This window comes from Entelurus aequoreus, linkage group LG06 (assembly GCF_033978785.1).
Source record: "Entelurus aequoreus isolate RoL-2023_Sb linkage group LG06, RoL_Eaeq_v1.1, whole genome shotgun sequence".
Classification (NCBI taxonomy): domain Eukaryota; kingdom Metazoa; phylum Chordata; class Actinopteri; order Syngnathiformes; family Syngnathidae; genus Entelurus; species Entelurus aequoreus.
Window position 1 is genome coordinate 47,194,628 of NC_084736.1, and position 26,686 is coordinate 47,221,313.

The 26,686-nt window shown below is 40.6% G+C and overlaps 1 protein-coding gene across 2 annotated transcripts in view; it reads left to right on the forward strand.

Annotated features, from left to right (window-relative positions):
- The window catches only part of serinc5 (serine incorporator 5), a 46,888-nt gene extending 20,866 nt beyond the window's left edge, over positions 1 to 26,022 (forward strand). Inside the window, exons 2-12 of one of the 2 annotated variants that reach the window (XM_062050860.1) lie at positions 3,413 to 3,580; positions 8,574 to 8,752; positions 12,985 to 13,067; positions 16,572 to 16,665; positions 17,037 to 17,248; positions 17,388 to 17,480; positions 19,727 to 19,853; positions 19,985 to 20,054; positions 20,223 to 20,259; positions 22,070 to 22,214; positions 25,619 to 26,022. In XM_062050860.1, coding sequence (XP_061906844.1) covers positions 3,413 to 3,580; positions 8,574 to 8,752; positions 12,985 to 13,067; positions 16,572 to 16,665; positions 17,037 to 17,248; positions 17,388 to 17,480; positions 19,727 to 19,853; positions 19,985 to 20,054; positions 20,223 to 20,259; positions 22,070 to 22,214; positions 25,619 to 25,763 — 1,353 coding nt within the window. In that variant the 3' untranslated portion in view covers positions 25,764 to 26,022. The remainder of the gene's footprint in view (positions 1 to 3,412; positions 3,581 to 8,573; positions 8,753 to 12,984; positions 13,068 to 16,571; positions 16,666 to 17,036; positions 17,249 to 17,387; positions 17,481 to 19,726; positions 19,854 to 19,984; positions 20,055 to 20,222; positions 20,260 to 22,069; positions 22,215 to 25,618) is intronic. The other variant, XM_062050861.1, reaches the window with a different exon arrangement.
- Positions 26,023 to 26,686: the final 664 nt, after the last annotated feature.

The following is a 26,686-nucleotide window of genomic DNA, read 5'->3' on the forward strand; positions in this document are numbered from 1 at the left end:
TTCTATGTTCCTCACCACCAAGACGTTTGCTTCCTCCTGCGTCCCATTTAATTTGATGAAGATCTTATAGTTCGTTACCCAGGTTTGTTAAATCTTGCTTTGCCTTTTCATTTGTCGTGCAATCCTTGCGATGTCAGCATTTTTCTTTGTCAAGTGTTCATTTATGAAAACATCTGTATCTTTCAGTTTGCATCCTTGCCTCATTAGTGCGATTTTCTTTTTCCTGTTTGTGAATCTCATGATGACAGCTGGTGGTCTCTGGTTCCTCATGGGCAGTGGGTGACAAGCCTCGATGTGCTCCAGGTCCATCTCTATACCCCTACTCTGGCGATAAGAAGCCACCTGCTGCTCCACCAACTGTGTTTCCTGCTCGCTGGGCTCCCCTCTGTCCGCGGCCACCGCACGCGCGTAGGAGCGCGGCTTGATCTTAATTCCGGTGATGACCACATCATTCATGCGGGAGTATTGCTCCAGCTCGTCCACTCGCCGCTCCAGATCCACAATGCGCCGGTCCTTCTCCACGTTCTGGAGGCGTAGCTGCTTCATCTCTTCCAGTAAGCCAAGAAGCTGCTCCTGCTGCGTTCTTACCGCAGTCACATCGCTGCACAGGGAGTGGAGCGCGAGCCTCATCTCCTCGAACTCCTCCGATGTCGGGGCTTTTCTTTGGTGGAGGCATTCTGATGGTCTATATGCCGTCGCATCCAGCAACAGAAGAAAAAAAAGAAAAAATCCCACCTCCGTATGGTGGGATTTGGCCTGTATTGTATATATGTATACATATATACATATGTATACATATATACATAAGTATATATGTATACATATATACATATGCGCTTCGGCGCGCTAGCCCCCAGCACCGATCGACACAAACTGCAAGTGTCACGGCACAGCAACACAGCGACGCCAAAAAAAGTACAAAAAAGATGTGCTGGTTTTGCACAAGGTGATCGTCAAACTCGGCAGCCCCTGGTCGAAAACAGTCAGTCAGACTAGCGCAAACTCCAAACAGGAAGTGACGTGTGAAACAGGAAGCGATCATCAGATAATACGAACTGCAGCTCAGTTCGCTCGCATCCAGATGATGGCTCAGGTGTGATTCACTACAATAGGGCCCCACAGCACACTGGATTCCAGTTAATTGGAATACCACAACACTGGATATTGTTCAGATAAGTAAAATTTAAGAACTTGCACACAAAGCAACACTGGAGGTGACTATGACGTCCGCATTTTCCGCGCACAGCACTACATAAACATACATATATACAGTACAGGCCACAGTACAGTACACACCTTCTCATTCAATGTGTTTTCTTTATTTTCATGACTATTTACATTGTAGATTGTCACTGAAGGCATCAAAACTATGAATGAACACATGTGGAGTTATGTACTTAAGAAAAAAGGTGAAATAACTGAAAACGTGTTTTATATTCTCGTTTCTTCAAAATAGCCACATTTTGCTCTGATTACTGCTTTGCACACTTTCGGCATTCTCTCGATGAGCTTCAAGAGGTAGTCACCTGAAATGTTTTTCACTTCACAGGTGTGCTTGAAGCTCATCGAGAGATTGCCAAGAGTGTGCAAAGCAGTAATGAAAACATGTATGAAATAATTGAAAACATATTTTCAGTTATTTCACCTTTTTTCTTAAGTACATAACTCCACATGTGTTCATTCATAGCTTTGATGTCTTCAGTGACAATCTACAATGTAAATAGTCATGAAAACACATTGAATAAGAAGGTGTGTCCAAACTTTTGGCCTGTGCTGTGCATATATATATATATATATATAAAAGCACACTATATCACAATATAGTATTTTTTTTTTCAAAGTGTATGTATATACACCCGAAATCAATGCCAGTTTGGTTATCTTTTCTTTTTTTGTAAAACACATATTTTGTATTTTGTATATAATCTGAAAAAGACAATTAAAAAACAAAAATATTTGTTTTAAGTACCAGCCCTTCTTTTCGACAATGTATACGAGGGCCATGTCAACACATTAATTAATGTAATTTCCCAGTGTCCGCTGGGTTGAGTGCTTGTCTTAGACAGTACTTATGGACAACGACTCCGTTAGGCTTGTTTGGTGTTTTTTTTCCTCCACGTCATGGTTTTGAGGTAACATATTTTCCCACTATTTACCACTGTTCTCTGTGCTGTTCATGCCGTGTCTACAAGTGATATAAAAGAATAAACATGTGTAAGTCCCTAGCAACGACTTGTTGGCGGCATGTTTTGCAGATATAACCTACCGTTGTTTGGTTGGTGTCTGACATGTTTTAATCCAAACAATAAAGTTCTTCTTTTTGCTACTAGTTCTTCTTCAGGTTTTGTTGGTTTAGCTTTTGTTGTCCTAACTCGTCTTTGCTACAGTGTTGACATCCATGCTGCTGTCGGCTCTTATTGTAATGTATTTTCAAGTGACGTAAAGGAGCAGTGTTGCTGCAGTTACTTTAGCCGCAGCCTAGACATACAAATTACAATATAAATGATAGAAAATGATATCATACGATAGTAATTTTTATGTCATACTACGATATATCCTAACATTGCACATCACTAGCACCTGCTATGGTTTTCAGGTTTTAATAATACAATAGCATGCATGAGTTTATTTACCATGTAATGTACTAAGTAGGTTTCAGATAGACACTTAAGTATAGTGCGTTCATTGGGAGGTTGAGATCATGTACACTAATGGCTGCAAAGTCCGGGAAGTAAGTGTAGTGGAAAAAATTGTGTGAAAGCCCTCAGGCAACCGAAAACCCACACGGCCCTCCAGTCAGAACCACACCTCAATAATCCCAGCGCCTCCCGCTAAGGCGGTGCATGTTCTACTATACATGCTGAAGGAGAATTTGCAGAAGCAGGGTGGGGCGGGTCTAGTGAATACAATTATAGAGGGAACATTTTTTCGTTCCTCACCCGAACGCCAGGCTTACACACTAGCAGCATGACGTTCAGTTTTGGAAAGAGAATGTTTTTTAATTGTAGTTACTGGAGCTACCTCATCCTGCTTAGTGACGTCTACAGTACATGGCTGCAGCACAGAGACCAGTGCGTGTCCAGGAAGTTGACACATGTCTGGTTGTGGTAGTAAAAGTTGAAAAAGAGGAAGGATTTTGGACCCACAAGCCAACACCTTTTTCAAATGTATAGCATCCTTATTCTGTAACCTGTGACCTCTTTCTGGTTCTCGGGAGTTGTTGCAGCAGATTGCATTACTTAAAGTCCTTATATGATATCTGATGACATAACAAGAACCTCATCCTGGTTTGCCAACTGCTATTTTACACACATCATATTTGTATAGATGACTTCAAAGAGTGCGTTAACTTCTGAAGTTGTCATGGTCTTAAATGCTTTTCCCATCTTTTCTTCGTTCCTCCACATTCTAGCTGGCCTGCTGCTGTGGCTCAGCGGCATGCTCATGCTGCTGCAACTGCTGCCCTAAAATCAAACAGTCCACGGGGACCCGATTCATGTACACCCTCTATTTCCTGCTGGTCACCATCGTCTGTGTCATCATGATGTCCCCTACAGTAGAAGATGCGATTAAAGAGAATGTAAGTACAGTGACACACCGCAATATTAGGAAAATACAAAGCCGATAACAAATGATGTATTGTTGTCCCACAAATTACTGCGATGCTATTGTCAGCATTATTTTGAGATTAAATTAAGTACTAATGTCATCATTACAACCCTTTCAATTGCAATAAACATATTTTTCATTAGTACTTTATAACCATTGCAATTGGAAGGTCAATAACTTTTGTTTATTCTAATTAAGTAAATAAGAATCAAATGAACTCTAAATCTCTGTTAGCAAAAATTGCAATTCCATAATATTGAACTTTTTGATTGGTTTTCCCTCAGTTCGAAAAACTGTGTCATGTGTTTGTTTGTTGTTGTTTTTTTGCCATTTTTTCCTCGACAAAGTTAGCATACCAGCTTCGTCTTCTGTGTCTTTTGGCTAATTTTGATAATTCGGTTTGAACTGGATATTTGACTTTGCAATCATATTTGCCCCCTAATTTTTGTTGCCTTGTGGTGCTTCTCACTAGGAAGTCGCGACTAGCGAAGCACTGTCGCTGTCGGAAGCTAGCAATCCCCCCTCCGCTCACAGAGATAAAGATTGTAGAACGCGCTCAGGTGCTGAGAGCGAAAGACAAAGAAAACAAACCAACACGAACATGGACATTTATCAATGCCGGCAAACTTCCAGAGTTAATTTTCATTTATCGTTCCATCAATTAATTTATTAAAGTCTAACTTGCAAGAAATAATTTTCTGAATGTACTGTATGTATAATGTGAATAACAGTCAATAGAGTTGTGCCTTATAGATTGTGTTTAAATAAGAATGTACACTAGTCTTACTTAGGTTTTAGGATTTAATGAGTAATCTTAACTATTAATTTATTCTCAATCCTCAATAATTCTTAATCTTAATTATTAGTCTCACCAGGAGTTTTTGGGCAATTGTATACTTCCAACTTTGTACATCACTAAGTTGTTAATGAATGGACAAAAGTCCCATTCATACACTTGTAGACAGTCTTTGCAGAAGGGCAGATTATCTCTATATTCTCTTTCTATACTCTATATACTCCACGTATTCTCTATCAGTTCCAATTAACATATGGTCTTTTGTCCTGAGTACACTTTGTCCTACACTACTTTGCACATACCCTGGAATCCAAAAGTGTCCAAATGCGTTACTTATGTGTCAACTCTAAGTGTCTAGGACGCTGACTACAGATGTAGCAAAAAGACTCATAGGTAGGGCTGCACGATTAATCGGCATCAAAATTTTAGTTAGTGTGATAACGTAACCGCAAAAGACTGAGGTTTGTTTGTTTTTTCCGCCGTCACCAGCATTTGAGTGACAGACATGTTCGCCATTTAGAATTGTTATTCTTTTCTTGCTTGAAACAGGGATAAAGACGTCTCACTCTGTGCATTGCTCTCAGCACCTGAGCTTGTTTATTTAACTGTAGAATTACCGGATTGCAGTGAGCCATCTTTTCAGTCATCCACGATCTTTGGCGCAAGAGTGCCACCGTTCCACAGACAGAGAGCCTCGCGACTCGCTAGTAAGTTCCGCGAAGTAAAAAAAATTAGGAGCAAACAAAATATGATGACAAAGCCAAATGTCCCGTTGTGGGAATATTTCAGCTTTAAATTGGATGGGCAATATGAGCCCATCAACACAGATCTTCATCATCGTATGGGCAGCTGTTTTCCGGCACCCGGACCTGAGGCCGAGGGTCTATGCCTTTTACCACCCCAGGCCCGGGGGGCCCTCCCGTTCATATGTCAGGACACACAGAAGTGAGCCAGGTCACCGAGCAGTCATCCAGGTCCGCCAGGCCACGCAAACCATTAGGAGCACGATAAATCGGGCAACGCAGGATCACGTGGTCGGCAGTCTGCTCCTCCGCGCCACACTCACACGTCGCGTTAGGTGCTAAGCCCCACCGGAACATGTTTGAGCGAAAGCGACCGACACCAGTTCGGAGGCGGTTAAGCCTCACCCAGGCCACTCGTGGTAGTGAGAGGCCTGGTATTGAGCCGGTGTCAGGTATGAAGTCACGGAGTCTGGAGGAGATGGTATGCTCCAGGTCCGTGCTCCATTTGTGATTCGCCCAGTGAGCCGCCCTGATGTTGTTGTCACTGCATTGCTGCAGGAGCTTCAGGGCGGCTGGTACCAGTGGGTCTCTGGAGGGGAGGCGGGGCGTTGGCTCTGAGGAGAGTGTGAGCCTTTCATGGAGCAGGTGGTTCTCATCCATGTTTGCCCGGCCCGCCAGAGTTGCTACAGCACCTTGGCGACGAAGCTCAGCGGGTTGGATGCCTGCTAAGATGGGCAGTAGCTCCACAGGGGTGGGGCGCAGGCATCCAGTGATAACACGCAAGGCTTCGTTGATCGGGACATCAAGTTGTTTAGAGTGAGCACTGCGCGCCCAGACAGGTGCGCAGTACTCAGCAGTTGAGTAGACCAGGGCAAGTGCTGCTGTTCGCAGAGTTCTTGCCCCGGCACCCCAACCGGACCCGACCAACCGTCTCAGCAGTGAGACGCGGGTGTTGAGTTTCTTGCGTGTTGCCAAGAGGTGTTTACGGAAAGTGAGCGACCTGTCCAGGGTGACCCCAAGGTATTTAGGGTCAGGACGAGGGTCTTCAGGTGTAGGACGAGGCCGGCATAGGGTAAGGGAAGCCCCATCCGGCTTCCGCACCTCGAACCTGATCTCACGATCCGCTTCCCAATTGTATAGGTGGAAAGCTTGTGTCACCGTCTTGGATTCGCTGAGCTTCAATCTCCAGTTATGGAGGTAAGCCACTAAAGTCTCCATGTCCTGGCTTAGAGTTCCCTCCAAGGCCTGCCAGTCCCTGTCGGAGTGCAGCAGCGCGAGATCGTCTGCGTATGCGAACCTCCGTGAGACTGTGGCAGGCAGGTCGTATGTATAGATGTTATACAGGAGGGGAGCCAGGACAGATCCCTGGGGGACGCCATTTTTCAGGCGCCGCAACCTGCTTTTATCTCCGTTACTGGTGGTGAGAGTAAAGCTGCGGTTCCAGACAAGCTCCATGATCATTTTGACCATGTGCCTGTCTGGAAGCAGGCGGAGAAGTTTGCAGGTGAGGCCGCGGTGCCAGACTGTGTCATAGGCAGCAGTCAGGTCTATGAAGACGGCACCGGCCTTCTTTTTCGCCTCAAAGCAGTCCTCGATGTCCTGGGTAAGGAGGGCGACCTGATCCACCGTGGACTTCCCACGTCGAAAACCCGCCTGCTCCCGGGGGAGGTGGGGGTCTATGATGGGCTCGACACGGGCGTGAATCAGGCGCTCGAGGACTTTAAAGGGGACGCAGAGCAACGAGATTGGTCTGTAGCTCGTTACGTCATCCTTTGGCTTGTTCGGCTTGGGGATAGCGACAACAGTGGCCCTTCTCCAAATCCTGGGGATCCGGAGTTGGCGCAGGCAAGAAGACAGGAAAACTCTCAGCCAGGACTTCATTGCAGGGGGGCAACATCAACACAGATGAACGAGCAAGAATGCCATGATCACAACATCCTAGTACTTCCAAGTGAGAAAAAATGCCCTTTAAGATGTTAAATATTTATTTAAATACAATTTTTGCTTACATAAATAAGTCCATTTAATTTTTGTGTTAATTTATTTAGGATAACATTATTTACCTCCTAATTACAGTACAATGGTAAACAATTCTACAGTTTTGAAAAATAAAAGTTAATATCCTTTTGAATGGTTATTGCATTATTATTACATATTATGATTACCTTACATTACAAACATTGTATAGTTTTTATCGGTTATTTCTTTAGTTTAAAAGCATGAGGTAGACAAAACCTCTATCTGCATAAAGCCAAATATTTTTTTAAGTAAATTATTGCGTATTGTAATTTGTTGTTTGACAGTCTAAAAGTAACATGTCTTCATTCACTCTATACTTTTGCAGTTTTTTTGCAGTTTTTTTGCATTTATAACGTACAAAATCGCAAACTGAATCACAATTACAACTTTGGAAAGAAAAAGCGCAATTAGGTTTTTCCTCAAAATCGTTCAGCTCTACTCGAGGGTGTTATTTTTACACCAGCCTTTCGAGAATTTTTTTTTTATTTTTTTAAATCTTTTAATTTACCAGTGTCTGCAGTTAGCCATAATAAAATGTCTCCCACAGTGTGTCTCCTTGTTAGAGTAGTACTGCCCTGTGAAAAGCCTATGCAGACAAAACATGCTTTCTGTTATCTCCATGCATTGCTTTCTGACTGAGTTACACACACACGCACACACACACACACACACACACACACACACACACACACTATTGCAGTCTCACTCAGCGGGAAGTCCTCGGCAAAGAGAGCAACCATTGTACGAATGAGGGCTCTGAGATTTACAGCGGTTTGAAACAGTCATCCCCTTGCCTTTTTTAATGGACATGCTAATGTGCTCCTCAACATGACACAAAGCCTTTCTACCCAAAGTGTTGATCTGATACTGCTTCAAACTGAGGCGATAACTCAATCTGCCCGCGCTTGCTTATGACAGGGACAAACATTTCTCATTCTTTAAAAAGCATCTTGTCTACTGACACTGAGCAGTGAAGGCCGCAGCAAACTCCTTATCTGCCTCACATATTCAAGGCCTCTTCTAGGACTGAGTGTATTTGATTTTTGGTATTTCAAGGATCATCCTGTGAGGTCTCAACTTGCAATTAAGACTGTTAATGTTGTATCGCCTGTGTGTGGACACTGAACACGGGTTGTAATGCTTTCCTAACAGGCTTCAGCCATCATGCCATGAAAGAAGGCTTCAAGGAGAAAAATAAGGGGTTGTTGTTCCCGCCTGTTCACTCTTTTTTGCCCCTTTTAGAGGCGTGACGCTCAGAATAGACACTATAGACTTTTTCACTAAGGCTTGGGCAAACATGAGAGGAGGTAGCGGGAGGTGTATGCGTGTGTGGCTTGGGTTTTCAATCTGGTTCAATACAAACCCGAGCTAATCCATTTTGGTTTTGTGTGAATGTTGTCACTTAGATCCCCTTCTACAGTGAGTTGTGCGAGAAGATGAATGCAGGGACGAACTGCAAGACCCTGGTGGGTTACTCTGCTGTCTACAAGATGTGCTTCGGCATGGCCTGTTTCTTCTTCATCTTCTCCATCTTCACCATAAGCGTCACAAACAGCACTGGCTGGAGGGCGGCCATACATAACGGGTAAGTAGAGTGTCTAAGTTGATGTTTACATACATAGATATATATTTTATCTCAAGTACGTTTACTCACATGCATTTGCAGGCTAGCCATTTAGGGTTGCAGGATATGCAGTACAGGCCAAAAGTTTGGACACACCTCATTCAATACATTGTCTTTATTTTAATGACTATTTACTTTGTAGATTGTCACTGAAGACATCAAAACTATTAATGAACACATGTGGAGTTATATACTTAAACAAAAAAAGGTGAAATAACTGAAAACATGTTTTATATTCTAATTTCTTCACAATAGCCACTCTTTGCTCTGATTACTTTTTCGCACACTCTTGGCATTCTCTCGATGAGCTTCAAGAGGTAGTCACCTGAAGTGGTTTTCACTTCACAGGTATGCTTGAAGCTCATCGAGAGATTGCCAAGAGTGTGCAAAGCAGTAATCAGAGCAAAGGGTGGCTATTTTGAAGAAACTAGAATACAAAACATGTTTTCAGTTATTGCACCTTTTTTGTTAAGGTCATAACTCCACATGTGTTCATTCATAGTTTTGATGCCTTCAGTGACTATCTACAATGAAAATAAAAGAAAACGCATTGAATGAGGAGAAGGTGTGTCCAAACTTTTGGCCAACAATGACATTTTTAATACTAACAGTAAATTGGGATAATGCATGGTGGTGACACATTGTTGCTGTGTCCCACACATTTGACAGCGGCAAGCGAGCAAATGGTTCCTCAATATATTTTTCCAAACTTATTTTTGGGAACAAACAGTGCTGAGTGCAAAGCCGCTTCTCAGTCAGCAAATTTTGCCCCTATGGCGTCAAATATAGTACGTTTCTTACAAGCTGTCAGGCTTGCAATGTGACCCCAAGATGCAAAAGACATCAGACGGTGTGCAGGTAAAGGTATACTGTATATAATGACAACGCAAAAGCTATGGTGCAGCCGGGAAGTGCACTGGAAGCATAGGGAAAGCTATGAAGGAACAAAGTTAAACAAAACACAAAACAGACAATGATCCAGCCCTGGAAGAGTGAACGAGGTGGAACTAAATAGAACGAAATAACAATGACAAGGACAAGGAACAGATAGTAAATATGCTTCAAAACCGAGACAAAACAGGAAATACTGACAAAACAAGAGCACCAGGCCAGGAAGGTATTCTAAGCACAGGAAAATAACAAACCTAGTCCAAACTGTCATGTGGGATCATGACACAAGTATCATCACTTGAGGACGACGACTAGGTAAACATGCTACACACCGTAGGAGGATAGGCTAACCGCTAAGCTAGAGCTCTTGAATGTAAACAGAGGTGGGCGGATCGATACTAATATCATCAACAGTAACGATACCAAGTTTAGTATCAGTGTATGGTCTAGAGCTGAGTGATATGGACCAAAACTGATAGCCCATTATTTTCATATTATATACAGTCGTGGTCAAAAGTTTACATATACTTGTGAAGGAGAAAAGGTGAGGCCTTTAATCCCAGGAACGCCATTCCTACCGTCAAGCATGGTGGTGGTAGTGTTATGCTCTGGGCCTGTTTTGCTGCCAATGGAACTGGTGCTTTACAGAGAGTAAATGGGACAATGAAAAAGGAGGATTACCTCCAAATTCTTCAGGACAACCTAAAATCATCAGCCCGGAGGTTGTGTCTAGGGCGCAGTTGGGTGTTCCAACAGGACAGTGACCCTAAACACACGTCAAAAGTGGTAAAGGAATGGGTAAATCAGGCTAGAATTAAGGTTTTAGAATGGCCTTCCCAAAGTCCTGACTTAAACGTGTGGACAATGCTGAAGAAACAAGTCCATGTCAGAAAACCAACTAATTTAGCTGAACTGCACTAATTTTGTCAAGAGGAGTGGTCAAAAATTCAACCAGAAGCTTGCCAGAAGCTTGTGGATGGCTACCAAAAGCGCCTTATTGCAGTGAAACTTGCCAAGGGACATGTAACCAAATATTAACATTGCTGTATGTATACTTTTGACCCAGCAGATTTGGTCACATTTTCAGTAGACCCATAATAAATTCATAAAAGAACCAAACTTCATGAATGTTTTCATTGACCAACAAGTATGTGCTTCAATCACTCCATCACAAAAAAATAAGAGTTGTAGAAATTACTGGAAACTCAAGACAGCCATGACATTATGTTCTTTACAAGTGTATGTAAACCTTTGACCACGACTCTATACCGTTATATTAAGCAAAACGTGCAAAGTGCTTAAGGTTGCCTAAGTGTTTTATGGCTAGATAACCAGTGCTGAGAGTACTCAGATCATGTTTGCTGTATGTGGTAACGTGTTGCTTATTCTTATAAAATAATAAGTTAGCCTTTACTACGTCAAAGCAGTTTTTGTTCATTAACATTAGGTTTATAGCCTCACGCTTGTGCGCTGGGATAGATGGAGCTTCTACTCGCTCACTGCGGTGAAAGCCGCTGGCTGTTCAGTTTGCAACTACTCCTCAGTAACCAACTCTCTATACTAGGTTAGTCCTCACGGGCTATGCGGAGAGGCAATTTCAAGCCAAGGAGTAGCTAAACATTTGACACACCGAGCGAGCAGCAGAGAGGAGCTAGTGCTAACTGCTGTGCTAAGTTGCTAACAGAATTGAACAACATAAACAGATGAGATTAGTGATAAAGTCGCTACAAGGACAGATATAGGTTCTCAAGCAAATTGGTGTATGTTTAAATAAAGCTGTAGTCACTCACCAATAGCCAAATGCAAATGTGGTGACCAAAGCATCACTTGGGAGTTGAGAAGTTGGCGCCGTAGCCGCCGTATTCTTTTGAAAAATGTGTTGTGTCGCATCATTGTGCATCAGAAAAGCCTACGTAAACACGCAAGAGGCAGGGTCCAGCCGAAGGAATTCACTGGGGCAGAGAAGAGCAAACAGCCATAACGAAGGCACATCAAAAGATGCTGTATTGCGGTTTTATCTCAAATATATCTCTCTTTCTAAAATAGACCGCTATTAACTATAATAACGGTATACCGCCCAGCCCTAATACGGTCGATACTACAGTGGTTAGATTGATATTTTTTATTATCCAAAAAATATTTAGTCATTTTTGTTATTGTTTACAAACTCAGGAAATACGTCTCTGGATACAGGAGGATTCAGGATTCAGAGCCATAACTAGGAAATAATTGAAATATTTAATTGATATTGTTACACCATCATTCTGTGTTTTTGTCTGATTATAATTGTGATCATTCAATGATGAAGTATCAGTATTGGTATGATACCCTGGATCGATACTCAAGTGTGTAGTATCGCCCAAAACTAATGTGAAGTGTGAAAGTAAGTGAATTATTATTTGTTTATTATATTTATATAGTGCTTTTTCTCTAGTGACCCAAAGCACTTTACATTGCGCTGGAGAGAAGACATAGCTGTGTGAAGTCAAGCGCATTCTCTGAAGATGGTCTCTCCTCCCTCTAGCTTTTTTTCCACCCTGTCGACCCCGCCCAAGCAGAGTGGATTTTTGGCCCTAGCACTTCTTATATCCATCCGATCTAGAGAGTGAACTATGTGTGTGGTTTAAAACATGTGTTAACATACCAACAGGGTGTACTAATTGTGTGACTAGATTATGACCCCTAATACAGTTCATTTTTCTTACCTGAAAAATCTTCCTTTAAGCGAGTGAACATGAGGAGACTCTGATCGTGAAATTGTTCTTGATTGTGAAGTTATCAAATTTTAAACTGTACGTGCACAATTTCTCACAAAGGTGAGTACACACACAAGCAGTACAATGACAGCTGTAAAACATAGCCATTATTTTTTTTGTATTGTCCCTTTAGAAGATATACTGTAATTAGATGGTTGTGTAAATGTGAGGCGTGTACACTTTTGCATCTCAGGTAGGGTGTACACTGATGACAGCCAACAAGTTTTACTGTCAACATTTATTTGCATAAAAATATGAATGTTTTGATTATAACATGTAAAAAACCAGCCTATTATTGTTCTACAAGCTATTTCTTAAATTGTATTTTATTGATTGGAATTACAATATTTGGTATTGCAACACATCACAGGTTCTGGTTGCCAAAATGAATTGTGCTCGGGACCTATTTTTTGCATATAATTATGAATGTTTTAACAAGTACATGTAAAAAATAAAAAAAAAAGCCTTTATTTTTCTACATGCAATTTTATTAAATTGTGTTTTACTGATTGGTATTAAAATATTTGGTATTGCTCTACATCACAGGTTCTGGTTGCCAAAATTCATTGTGCTCGGAGCCTGCTGTGCTGCGGGTTTTTTCATTCCACAAGAGGAAACTTTTCTTGAAGGTAAAGATGTTCAGTTATTTATATTTACAATGGCCACATTAAAAAGTATGTGACAGAGCTGGTAGTCGTCAATAAATATACTTGATATATTTCATAATTATAGGATATAGTCACACACATTTGTATACGGAGACGAAGTGGCAAATAAATGTCAGAATAATTGATGTATTGTTATACTATCTTTAATTATATGGGATAATCTTTTTTCCTAATCACCCAGTGATTACTATGCTTTTGCTCATATATAGTTTAATAGTATTTAGAAGATCCTGTATCACATATACACTTATATATCAAGGCCCAGCTTCCTGTTCACAGCATAAATAAAACCAAGACTAAAATCCACACTCATCCAGTTGCTTCCTAAAATGTCACTTATCTTCAGATTAACTAGTTCCATACTACAGATATTCTCAGTTTAAAGTAATCAAGAACAACTAAAATCATGTTTTCGAAACTGAATTAGATTAAGGATGTGCACATGGTGCAAAAGTTAGGGTGCACTGAAAGTTTTAAACTCCAGATCTAGAATGGAAAAAGAAAAATTAAATTGTTGAAATTTTAAAACTTGAGTGTAAGCAAGAAGAAACTTCAAATGATTTCAAAGTATCCCATAATTGAAGACAAACCTGATTCAGCTACAGAAACCAAAACAGGAAATGTATGGACTGAAATCTTGAGTCAGTAAAACTCAAATAACCGAGTGGTTAACATGTTTGCTGCACAATTTAGGATGTCAAGGGTTTGGATCACTGTTTCTGCTTCCCATATTTATATTCTAAATAACAACATCAACAAACTTGATGTGATCCTTTCTCAGTTTATATATTGCTTTGCAGACTTTCATTATTGTACCGACTGTTGATCCACACTCACCTCTTGAATTCATTGTTTTACCATGAAAGGTTTCACTTTCCAAAAAGATGAAGGTGAAAAGTACTTGTAAGGAAAGAGCTACAGTACATTCAGAAAGTTTTTACAGTGCTTCACTTTTTTTTACATATTTTGTTATGTTACAGCCTTTTCCAAAATGGAATAGTCATTCTTGTCCTCAACATTTTACAGACAATACCCTTTGAAGCAAATGTTTTTTTGGAATATATATATAGATATATATATATATCTATATATATACAGCAAATTTAGTACATTTTAAAATCAAATGTACATAAGTATTCGCAGCCTTTGCTCAATACTTTGTTGATGAACCTTTGGCAGCATTTATAGCCTCCTTTTTTAATAAAATGTGAAAATATATATATATTTTTTTGCAAATTTATCACAAACTAAAAATCACATGTACATAAGTATTCACACCATTTGCAGTATATTTATAGCAATTCCAGTCTCAAGACTTTTTGAATACAATGCCACAAGCTTGGCACACCCAATGGTCACTCAGTCAGAGCTACAGCATTCTTCTGTGGAGAAAGAAAACCTTTCAGAAGGACAACTATCTCAGCAGCAATCCACCAATCAGGCCTGTATAGTAGAGTTGCCAGACGGAAGCCATTTCTTAGTAAAAAAGTTTGCCAAAATGCCCCTGAAAGACTCTCAGGCCATGAGAAACAAATTCCCTGGTCTGATGAGACAAAGATGATACTTTTTGGCTTGAATGCCAGGCATCATGTTTGGAGGAAACCAGACACCGCTCATCACCAGGCCAATACCATCCTTACAGTGAAGCATGGTGGTGGCAGCATCATGCAGTGGGGATGGTTTTCAGCGGCAGGAACTGGGAGACTAGTCAGGATAGAGGGAAAGATGAATGCAGCAAAGTACAGAGACATCCTGGATGAAAACAACACTTTCCATCCAACCTAATGGAGCTTGAGAGGTGCAGCAAAAAGGAATGGGCACAGAGGAATGGGCCAAACTGCCTAAAGAAAGGTGTGCCAATCTCGTGACATCATATTCAAGACTTGATGCTGTAATTGCTGCCTCAACAGAGTATACTGCAAAGGCTACACAGGATTTTGATTTTTTAAATTGTTTTTTAACAAATTTGTATATGTAAAAAAAAAAAGTCACATTGTCTGTAGAATTTTGTGGACAAAAATGAATGTATGTATTCCGGTTTGGAATAAGGCTGTAACATAACATGTGGAGAAAGTGAAGCGCTGTGAATACTTTCCCGATGCACCGTATAGGGGTTCTCCTCACAGAGTCACATGAAAGCTGTGTCTGCAGCAAACAAATCATTTCAGCTGCATCGTCTTTGGATGTACGAAAACAAATCTGGATTCTCAAATGTATTCAGAAGGTTGCTTCTGTCTCCGAACAATCTTGTCTCTGATCTTGGTGGTCTTACCAAAGACTATAAAAATGGGACCTATTACCTCCCTGCTTGGCACTCAGCATCAAGGGTTGGAATTGGGGGTTAAATCACCAAAAATGATTCCCGGCCGCAGCCACCGCTGCTGCCCACTGCTCCCCTCACCTCCCAGGGGGTGATCAATGGTGATGGTTCAAATGCAGAGAATAATTTTGCCACACCTAGTGTGTGTGTGTGTGTGTGTGTGTGTGTGTGACAATCATTGGTAGTTTAACTTTTTTAGCATCATTTGGGTAGTCGAAGTAAACCATCTTCAAGGCAAGAAAGGTTTTGTACGCATGGCAGTTAAAGTTATGGCCTAAAAATAAAAAATACAAATATTATCATCATGAAAATAGTCAGTATTTAATTCAATCAAATGCAAAAAGTGCAGGTAAAAATATTTAAGTTGTCACATGCACAGCTAAAAAAGTGTGTTCAGCCTTATTGACCATCTTCTGTGATGCTTACAGCATTTACTGTGAAGTTAAACCTGCATCTGGACAGGTATAACTTAAATATTGATGCAGACCTGAATTAGAAATGGTCTCCCTTTAAAAAAAATTACATTATTTAACTCAAAACTAGTCTGAGAGCCATTTCCTTAAATCCTGCTTTAAAACGTGATTTAATCGAGAGCTAGGGCTAAACCCCTGTACGGGAAACCGGGCCTGAATGTTTTTATTTCTGCTGCCATTTCCTATGTTAGCATAAACATAAAAATATTTTCCCACACTAACCAAGTACAAATTTTCCGTGAGGTAGCCATTGGCACATCCTCTTTTATCTTTCAGTGGCAATTTTAAAATCTGAATGTCAACATCTTAAATAACCTGTAACAAACCATGGGTAAGGGACGGCGTGGCGAAGTTGGTAGAGTGGCTGTGCCAGCAATCGGAGTGTTGCTGGTTACTGGGGTTCAATCCCCACCTTCTACCTTCCTAGTCACGTCCGTTGTGTCCTTGGGCAAGACACTTCACCCTTGCTCCTGATGGCTGCTGGTTAGCGCCTTGCATGGCAGCTCCCGCCATCAGTGTGTGAATGTGTGCGTGAATGGATGAATGTGGAAATACTGTCAAAGCGCTTTGAGTACCTTGAAGGTAGAAAAGCGCTATACAAGTATAACCCATTTATCATTTATCATTTATTACCATTAACAAGGAAAATAATAATGTGTTTGTCTCCCTCAGTATGGCGCTATGTCGGAGCTGTTGGCGGATTTTTCTTCCTGCTGATCCAGCTCATGTTGTTGGTGGAGTTTGCCCACAGATGGAACACAAACTGGTGAGAGCAACAGTCTGACTGGCCTTTGGCAGTGCACAATGCCACGTCAATACAAATGGTGCTCGGAGGGTGGGACACACTCATTCTGTGGATTGACTTGAAAAAAGTTTGGCAAGCAGGAGTTTTGTGGCTGTCTTGTTGTGTGAGAAGGGAGCTTGTTAGCTGCTTGCAGATTCACTGAATGTGTGTGCATTGACTTTCCATGCTGGATTAACTCACCAGATCTGGTCTCTGACTTTGTTTGATTTCTTTAGGACCCAGTTGGTTGTCTCTGCTTTTTCTCTCTTCACATTTTAGTTTGTTTTACCCACGTTCATGTTGTTTTTGCCCTTTTTTCTTTTCCCCCTCTCTGCATGTACTTGGGTACACAGGAGCTCAGGAGTGAAGTATAACCGCTTGTGGTATGCAGCACTGGCCTTGGTCACTCTCGTGCTGTTCAGTGTTGCTGTGGGAGCCGTGATCTTCATGGGTCTTTTCTACACCCACCCTGAGGCCTGTCTCCTCAACAAGATCTTCCTGGGCATCAACAGCAGCCTCTGCCTCATCGTCTCTCTGCTTGCCATCTCCCCCTTCATACAGAAACGTGAGGATCCTCACTCAAGTGTTGATGCAAATTAAAATGTCTCCTGCCTTTCAAATAAAGTTTATTGGTTCAGTCTCAAAGAGAAAAGCATTACTGTTTTAAATCTCACTACTCATGTTTACTTTTCTGTCCACCTCAGTCCAGCCCAAATCTGGTCTGCTCCAGCCTGGAGTCATCAGTGTGTATGTCATGTACCTTACCTTCTCAGCCTTCTCCAGCAAACCAAAAGAAAGTGAGTATGGAGCAATGTTCCCACTAATTAGTCATGTGTTTGAGAAAATGCAAAAACTCCCTGAGCATTCAGTGTGAGCAATATCAGGCGTGTACACTGTGGACATACCAGCATCACACCTGTCCCAAACCTGACTTAATAACAAGTTCAATGTTTTATTATAATAATAATCTAATGACAGATGTCATTTTCATGAGATTATTTACTTATAAACTGTAAGTGATTTGGCCCACTTACAATTAAAATAACAAAAAAAAAAGTGTTTTTATGTGCTATTATTTTATGCCTGGGAGGGGGTCCTACTTTGGAAATAATTTGTACACCTTTCAGAGATAACATTTAGTCCCCCTTAAACAATTCTCATGTTGCACAATGAGATATAAGCATGGGATAAAGTGTACATTCCTGTAACTTTCCATCTGTAAAATATATATTTTTATTAATATTTATGTAATCTTGTAACAGCATTTCATGATTAATATCCATAAATTAACATTCTTCATAAGCACACATCTGATTGAGGAGTCATAGTGTAACAACCTGGCGTTTACACTTAGTGTGGTGTTGGAGTTGTCCGACTTTTTGTGTGGCCATAAACGCATCAGTGGCTAAGTGCCATGGGTGTGTTGGTGCAAGTGAGAGAGAGCTGTTGTTGATATGACAGATCAATCAAAGTTGATTTATAAAGCCCTTAATCACAAATGCCCCAAAGGGTTTTACAAAGCACAACGACATCCTCGGATCTGATCCCACATCCGGGCAAGAAAAAAACTCAACCTAATGGGAACAATGAGAAACCTAGTTAGTTGGTAGGTAGGTAGGTAGGTCTTTATTGTCATTGCACAAGTACAATGAAACGTTTTCAGCACAAACCCGTTCAAGATTAGACAAACAAACAGTGTACAGGGTTACAGAACAGGAACGCTGATGGGTCGCCACAAGGCGCCCCGTAAAAGATGGGAAAAAGGTCAACGCTGGGGGAGGATGAGTAAAAAAATACAAACTAGATTGGGCTCCTAAGGGGGGCCAGTCTGGAGTGAGAAAAAACATCCATAGCAAAGCACATATACATATTACAACATACATCTCGAAACCTGCAACGGAGGGTAGGGAGTGGGGGCTACGGTGGAAGGCTGCAGCTCTTCAGGCGCTGCCCAGCCGTGCATAACCCCTAAGGGATTTGCGTCAAGGGCGTTGGATGGGGGCTGGGGTATGTTTGTGTGGCGTATATTTTTGGTGGATGCATGTGTGTGTGTTGTAAGCCTGCCGCGTGTTTCTGTTACGCAGCCTTGATGTCGTGCAGTTGCTAGTCCAAAGTCAACAACAACAGGTGTGTGTCTTTGAGAGATAAGAAGGGAGTTTGTTGTGTCTTCGCCGCACTGTCCTTCGGGACAGTCTCGAAGCCAGGGAAACAATCCAAGTTCGAATGTTTTGTATGCGAGTGAAAATAAAATTTGCTTTTCACTCTAAATTGTCTATGACTGATCCTCAAATTCATCCTGTGGGGCAGACAGTCTGATGTTATCCAAATCACTAGTGTCCACAGTTCTTCCCGCATCCTCCAATCATTTGTGGCAGCTTTGGGGTACATTGAAGACTGCCAGCAACTTCCAATTTGTCGACAAACCAGAGCAACGCTTACTCCAATCAGCAGATGTCCTGTAGTCGTAATTCCGAATAGGTAGATATCTTCACGTCCTCGACTGAAAGGGTTGCCAGGCACGCAGCACTCCTTTTCCCCAGAGTCCGTCGTGTGTCCAGCAACAACCGCTCCGTCACTACAAGCAGGTTCCCCCAAACCCAAGATCTTGTCAATTTTGTTGAGGACAGTTAAATAGTTCCAATGTTTAGATTTGGAGAGCAGTGCAAAAAGAGGCAACAAGAAAGTTAAGACAAGACAAGACAAAAAAGCAAGCAGGAGAGATAAGGGAGAGGAAAGGGGAGTGTCCGCCTCCGATGATGAGTGCCAGTGAGAAAGTTGGCGTAGCAAATGAACCCTGCAAGATCCGCCCAAAACACCTGGTCTTACTCAATAGCATGACTTTACAGCTAGTGATCGACATAACTCTGTTTTACAACAAAGGGAAGGAAGGAAGTGAGTGTGAAGATGTTGATTTGTGTTCGGGATATTTTGCCAAGTTGGCAACACTGCTCCAAAGGGGGTTGCCACAAATGAAAATGTACATTCATGTAAAAGTGACATACACACATTATGCATGTTAAAGACTGCCCGTTTACTTTTGCAGCGGTGGAGATTGATGGCATGAACACGACCGTGTGTGTCTTTCCCTTCAACTCTGGAAAGGAAAGCGACAAGAAGATCGTCACTGCTCTAGGAGCCGTTATCCTGTTCGGCTGCATCCTTTACTCCTGGTAACAAATGCGCGCACACACACACTCGCTGTGAAAATGAAGCATTGATATTCAGTAGCTGCCTTAACATGATGACAAAAAGACTTGTGACGGAAACTATCAGTGTGTGTTTTCTGCCCTGCTTCCATCAGTCTGACCTCCACCACCAAGCGAAGCTCTGCAGCGCTGCGGGTGTGCAGGACCAGTGAGCCAGAGATCGAGGTAAACACGCATTGCTCGTGTCAGTGCTTTGACAACATTCGTTAAGAGGGTAAATTGAATTAACGGAAGAGGAAACTACTTCCCTTTGTTTAATTGATAAGACTGGATTGTCAATTTGTTGAAAATATTGTCGTTTTAAGGTTTAATCTGTTTGTCTTCATCCCACAGAGAGCCCGCTGCTGCTTCTGCTTTGGAGATGACACAGGTAGAAACATTTGTTTGTTTTTTAACCTTGCCTGTCATTACTTTGTTTCATTTCCTCCCACCAGTCTTGTCCCTGCAGCCTTATAGAGTGTATAAATATGTTCCCAGCAGTGTGCTCATTGGTATTCATCACACTGATGCAGGATGGTGAGCAAGTATTGGTTAGCAAACGCAGATGATGTCACTGTTACTAGGTGGTTGGCATGTCTGGTGTAGAAACGTCTGTGTGCCACTACTGCCCCCTGCCGTAGATTAGAGGAAAGACAATTTACATAGTGGAGCAGTTGGATATTAAAAACATGTACAGTATATGTTTGACAAACTACAGCCCTGCCTGATAGTAATCGACCATTATAGAAAACATGTTTAATGGAAATGGAAAGTGGTTCCAAATGCAGATAATTGTAAAACTTTGCACTTTTGGAAATTTGATTCAAATACTAATAGACATACAGTACAGGCCAAAAGTTTGGACACAACTTCTCATTTCAATGAGTTTTCTTTATTTTCATGACAATTTACATTGTAGATTGTCACTAAAGGCATCAAAACTATGAATGAACACATGTGGAGTTATGTACTTAACAATAAAGGTGAAATAACTGAAAACATGTTTTATATTCTAGTTTCTTCAAAATAGCCACCCTTTGCTCTGATTACAGCTTTGCACACTCTTGGCATTCTCTCGAAGAGCTTCAAGTCACCTGAAATGGTTTTCACTTCACAGGTGTGCTTGAAGCTCACCAAGAGAATGCCAAGAATGTGCAAAGCAGTAATCAGAGCAAAGGGGGGCTATTTTGAAGAAACTACAATATAAAATATGTTTTCAGTTATTTCACCTTTTTTTGTTAAATACATAACCCCACATGTGTTCATTCATAGTTTTGATGCCTTCAGTGACAATCAACAATGTAAATAGTCATGAAAATAAAGAAAACGCATTGGTAACACTTTAGTATGGGGAACATCTGAACCATTAATTAGTTGCTTATTAACATGCAAATTAGTAACATTGGCTGTTAATTAGTCATTATTAAGTACTTATTATTGCCTTATTCTGCATGGTCTTATTATACAACCAGTAAGCCATTAACTAAGAGTCTTCCCTAACCCCAACCCCAACCCTGACCCTGACCTTGACCCTTACCATAACCCTTACCCTAACACTAACCCTAACCCTATGTTAATAAGCAACTAATTAATGGTTCATATGTTCCCCATACTAAAGTGTTACCAACGCATTAAATGAGAAGGTGTGTCCAAACTTTTGGCCTGTACTTTATATTTTTAGTCGCCACAATATAATTTAGTATTTTACAAGATATATGAATATTGGAAGAATACCAACACATTATGATCTCCATTTTAGTATAAAAAACGGTGGATATAATGTTTCACATAAGGTACACACTTTAAATATAGCATTACCTGAATGCGTTCCTTCTCAAGTAGTGGTGCGGTACGATGCATGTGACCTCGGGGAACATGCTTTTTTATCTGTACTAGAGTATGACAAAGCGTATGTAGCACTTGGCTCCACCGTGACTACGGTGGGAGATGAGGAAAGACCGGTGTGTTGTTTTCTTTAATGTTGATAAATATACAAATGTTCTGCAGAGGTGTACTTATAACAATTTTATAGACAAATTATACTATTTATAGTCACGGTGGGGTGGGGGGAATATTTTCTTCTTCCTAAGGGGGCGTTACACAAAAATATTTGAGAAGCGCTGCCTTAATAGCACATATTTGTAATATTTTAATCTATTTTGCTGTTTGTTTTTTTCCGGCAATGTCCATTTCACTGACAGAAGATTATGAAGAGGAGAAGAGCGGTGGAGGCCAGAACGTGCTGTATGACGAGAGAGAAGCCACCAACTACAGCTACACATATTTCCACTTTGTCTTCTTCCTGGGTTCCCTCTATGTCATGATGACCATAACCAACTGGTTCCAGTAAGTCATCATGTACAGTACAGGCCAAAAGTTTGGACACACCTTCTCATTCACAACACAACTGATGGTCCCAACCCCATTGATAAAGCAAGACATTCCACTAATCAACCCAGATAAGGCACACCTGTGAAGTGAAAACCATTTCAGGTGACTACCTCTTGAAGCTCATTGAGAGAATACCAAGAGTGTGCAAAGCAGTAATCAGAGCAAAGGGTGGCTATTTTGAAGAAACTAGAATATAAAACATGTTTTCAGTTATTTTTCCTTTTTTTTGTTAAGTACATAACTCCACATGTGTTCATTCAGAGTTTTGATGCCTTCAGTGACAATCTACAATGTAAATAGTCATGAAAATAAAGAAAACGCAGTGAATGAGAAGGTGTGTCCAAACCTTTGGCGTGTATTGTATATCAACTAGCAATAGAAATGTCCTGATCCAGATCATGGAATCGTATCAATTTGACTTTTTTTTAACTAATCGACGATCTTTACTGCAGCTATGTCCCAGGGTTTACATGGCTAGGGATTGTACTCTCTTGAAAGATTCCTTCCCTCAGGGAGACACAATTCCATTTCCGGATTTCTTGTTAGAGTGGCATGAATGCCAGGAGGGCGTGTGTCTCGCAAGAACACCGGCTTGAATTTGACAAGAAACTGTCATTTTCTAAAATACTAATCCCCACCACCATGGCAATAAGATAAACTGAGTTTTTTTCAAGTATCGCGCTATCACTGGAGGACGAAAGGAAAAGGAATGAGTATGCCTGCTACACAGGGATGTAACGATAAACGGTATTAATGATAATGATGAACTCCCAACAGTTAGTATTTCCATTTTGAATTAAAATTCTAGAAAAACGGTGATAACTGCACTATGCCAGCTTGCTAGCTAAAATGCTAACAAGAGACATTGACGTATTTTCTTATTAAAAAAAACGACAGTCCCCAATCTAAACTTATACAAACAAAATGCTGTAAAGCAATTAAAAAATTCAATTGTGCTCAGTGAATCTACAAGCTGTCCTCTTTTAGCACAAAGTGATCGTTCTTTACTCAGAGGAATACAAGTGTGGTAAATTTTAAATGTGCTTTATAAATAAAGTTGATTTGATTTGATTTGATTTGATTTGATTTGATGGGGGACTGCTGAGCAAAGTAGGACGCCACAACGCTCACAAGAAATGATAAATAATAATATTACATTTTATAAGTTAAGCACTTTTCATTGACTGTAAACAGATATAAAAATTATGCAGTAGAAACCAATATTCAAAACAATAAAAGCTTATTAGCCATTAAAATACTACAAACCTCGTTTCCATATGAGTTGGGAAATTGTGTTAGATGTATATATAAACGGAATACGATGATTTGCAAATCCTTTTCAACCCATATTCAATTGAATGCACTACAAAGACAAGATATTTGATGTTCAAACTCATAAACTTTATTATTTTGGTATTCATTAATAATTAACTTAGAATTTCATGGCTGCAACATGTGCCAAAGTAGTTGGGAAAGGGCATGTTCACCACTGTGTTACATGGCTTTTCCTTTTAACAACACTCAGTAAACGTTTGGGAACTGAGGAGACACATTTTTTAAGCTTCTCAGGTGGAATTCTTTCCCATTCTTGCTTGATGTACAGCTTAAGTTGTTCAACAGTCCGGGGGTCTCCGTTGTGGTATTTTAGGCTCCATAATGCGCCACACATTTTCAATGGGAGACAGGTCTGGACTACAGGCAGGCCAGTCTAGTACCCGCACTCTCTTACTATGAAGCCACGTTGATGTAACACGTGGCTTGGCATTGTCTTGCTGAAATAAGCAGGGGCGTCCATGGTAACGTTGCTTGGATGACAACATATGTTGCTCCAAAACATGTATGTATCTTTCAGCATTAATGGTACCTTCACAGATGTGTAAGTTACCCATGTCTTGGGCACTAATACACCCCCATACCATCACAGATGCTGGCTTCTGAACTTTGCGCCTATAACAATCCGGATGGTTCTTTTCCTCTTTGGTCCGGAAGACACGACGTCCACAGTTTCCAAAAACAATTTGAAATGTGAACTCGTCAGACCACAGAACACTTTTCCACTTTGCATCAGTCCATCTTAGATGAGCTTGGGCCCAGCGAAGCCAGTGGTCTTTCTGGGTGTTGTTGATAAATGGCTTTCGCTTTGCATAGTAGGGCTTTAACTTGCACTTACAGATGTAGCGACCAACTGTAGTTACTGGCAGTGGTTTTCTGAAGTGTTCCTGAGCCCATGTGGTGATATCCTTTACACACTGATGTCGCTTGTTAATGCAGTACCGCCTGAGGGTTCAAAGGTCTTGGGCATTCAATGTTGGTTTTCAGCCTTGCCGCTTACGTGCAGTGATTTCTCCAGATTCTCTGAAACTTTTGATGATATTACGGCCCGTTGATGGTGAAATCCCTAAATTTCTTGCAATAGCTGGTTGAGAAATGTTGTTCTTAAACTGTTAGACAATTTGCTCACGCATTTGTTCACAAAGTGGTGACCCTCACCCCATCCTTGTTTATGAATGACAGAGCATTTCATGGAAGCTGCATTTATACCCAATCATGGCACCCACCTGTTCCCAATTAGCCTGTTCACCTGTGGGATGTTCCAAATAAGTGTTTGATGAGCATTCCTCAACTTTCTCACTCTTTTTTGCCACTTGTGCCAGCTTTTTTGAAACATGTTGCAGGCATACATTTTCCAAATGAGCTAATATTTGCAAAATATAACAAAGTTTACCAGTTTGAACGTTAAGTATCTTGTCTTTGCAGTCTATTCGATTGAATATAGGTTGAAAAGGATTTGCAAATCATTGTATTCTGTTTTTATTTATGATTTACGCAACGTGCCAACTTCACTGGTTTTGGGTTTTGTAAATTGGAGCTAATAATAGTTTTTAGTTTATTAGTTGTTGTGCACTAGCCACTTTATTTTGTTAATATGTACTATCCAATGTCACATGTAATACATAATTTGATTTACAACAATACTAGCAAATTGTAAATTTAATAAGATACGCTTTATAGAAATGGTGTTTACTTTAGTTACCTTCAAAATCAGGTCAAAAAATCGCTCTTGGAAATTGAGCTAGCAAAACTAGAACAATGCTTTAAAAAGGCCAAAAACACACAAAGTAGCCAACAGCACTGCTGTGCTGACTGAATGAGCGATCAGCCTAAAACCTTCGTACACTGAGACAATCATCCTACACAAAGCATATTTTTTTAATTAGGACTTCAAAAAGTTTGCACAATTAAGCATTAATAATGTGAGGTTCCACTGTAACCGTTAAAAAAAAGGATGCCTTGTTTCATTCAATACTTTGTTGTCATCGTCCGTCTCTCGTCACTCACTTCCTGGACCATTTTTCCAGCTATGACGACCACAAGATTGAGAAGCTCTTGGACGGAAGCGTGTCCATTTTCTGGATCAAGATCTCCTCCTCCTGGGTGTGTCTGGTCTTCTACATGATCACTCTCATCGCTCCCATCATCTGCCCCAAGCGCTTTGAGGCCTAGGACTACCACCACAAGTCAGGTGACTTCCTGTGTTGGGGGTGAGGCCAACAGTAGCTTTGAGGGTGAGCCAAGGGACCAGCACTCTTTTCTTTCATTCTTTCTATCTTTCCTTCTTTCTTTCTTCCTTTTTGAACCACCGTCCACAACTACACTCAGTTTTGGAAACGGAGGAACAATCGTTGCCTTTGAATACACTATATTACACTTCATAGGTGACTGATACAATGACAATACCTTGATGGTATTTTTTTTTTTTTTTTTTTTTACAATAACAGTCTCCTGAAATGTTGTATTGCCCTCATGTGGATCGTGTTACAGAGTGTGAGCTTTACCTTCACTATTTCCTAATATAAAGTAAAAAAAAAAGTTCAGTATTATTCTTTTAGACCATACACTGCATCTGTAAAGTATTCACAGCGCTTCTCTTTTTCCACGTTTTGTTATGTTACAGCTTTATTTCAAAATAGAATAAATTCAAAATTCTACACACAATACCCCATAGTGACAATGTAAAAAGTTTATTTTATTTTATTTTTTTATTTGGCAAATGTATTTCACTGGAAAAACTCACAATCTCAATATATCTAAACAAGCCTAATACAAGTCACAATCCCCTGAACAGTATTTTTTTCAGTGAGACATAAGAACTTGTTTTTTGGCAATAGATCTTCTTAGGAAAGAAATACTACTTTTGAGCGTCACAAGTTTTCAATCAATCAATCAATGAAAAATCTATCAATATCTTTTATTTAACCAGGTAAAAACTCATTGAGATTAAAATCTCTTTTCCAAGAGTGACCTGACCAAGTGGGCAGCAAAACAAAGTTACATACTGTAAATACACGTTACAACAACAAAAACAGCAGCGGTCTCACACCACAGTTAAAAATATATAAATGTTTGTTAGAGGACACAAAACCTCA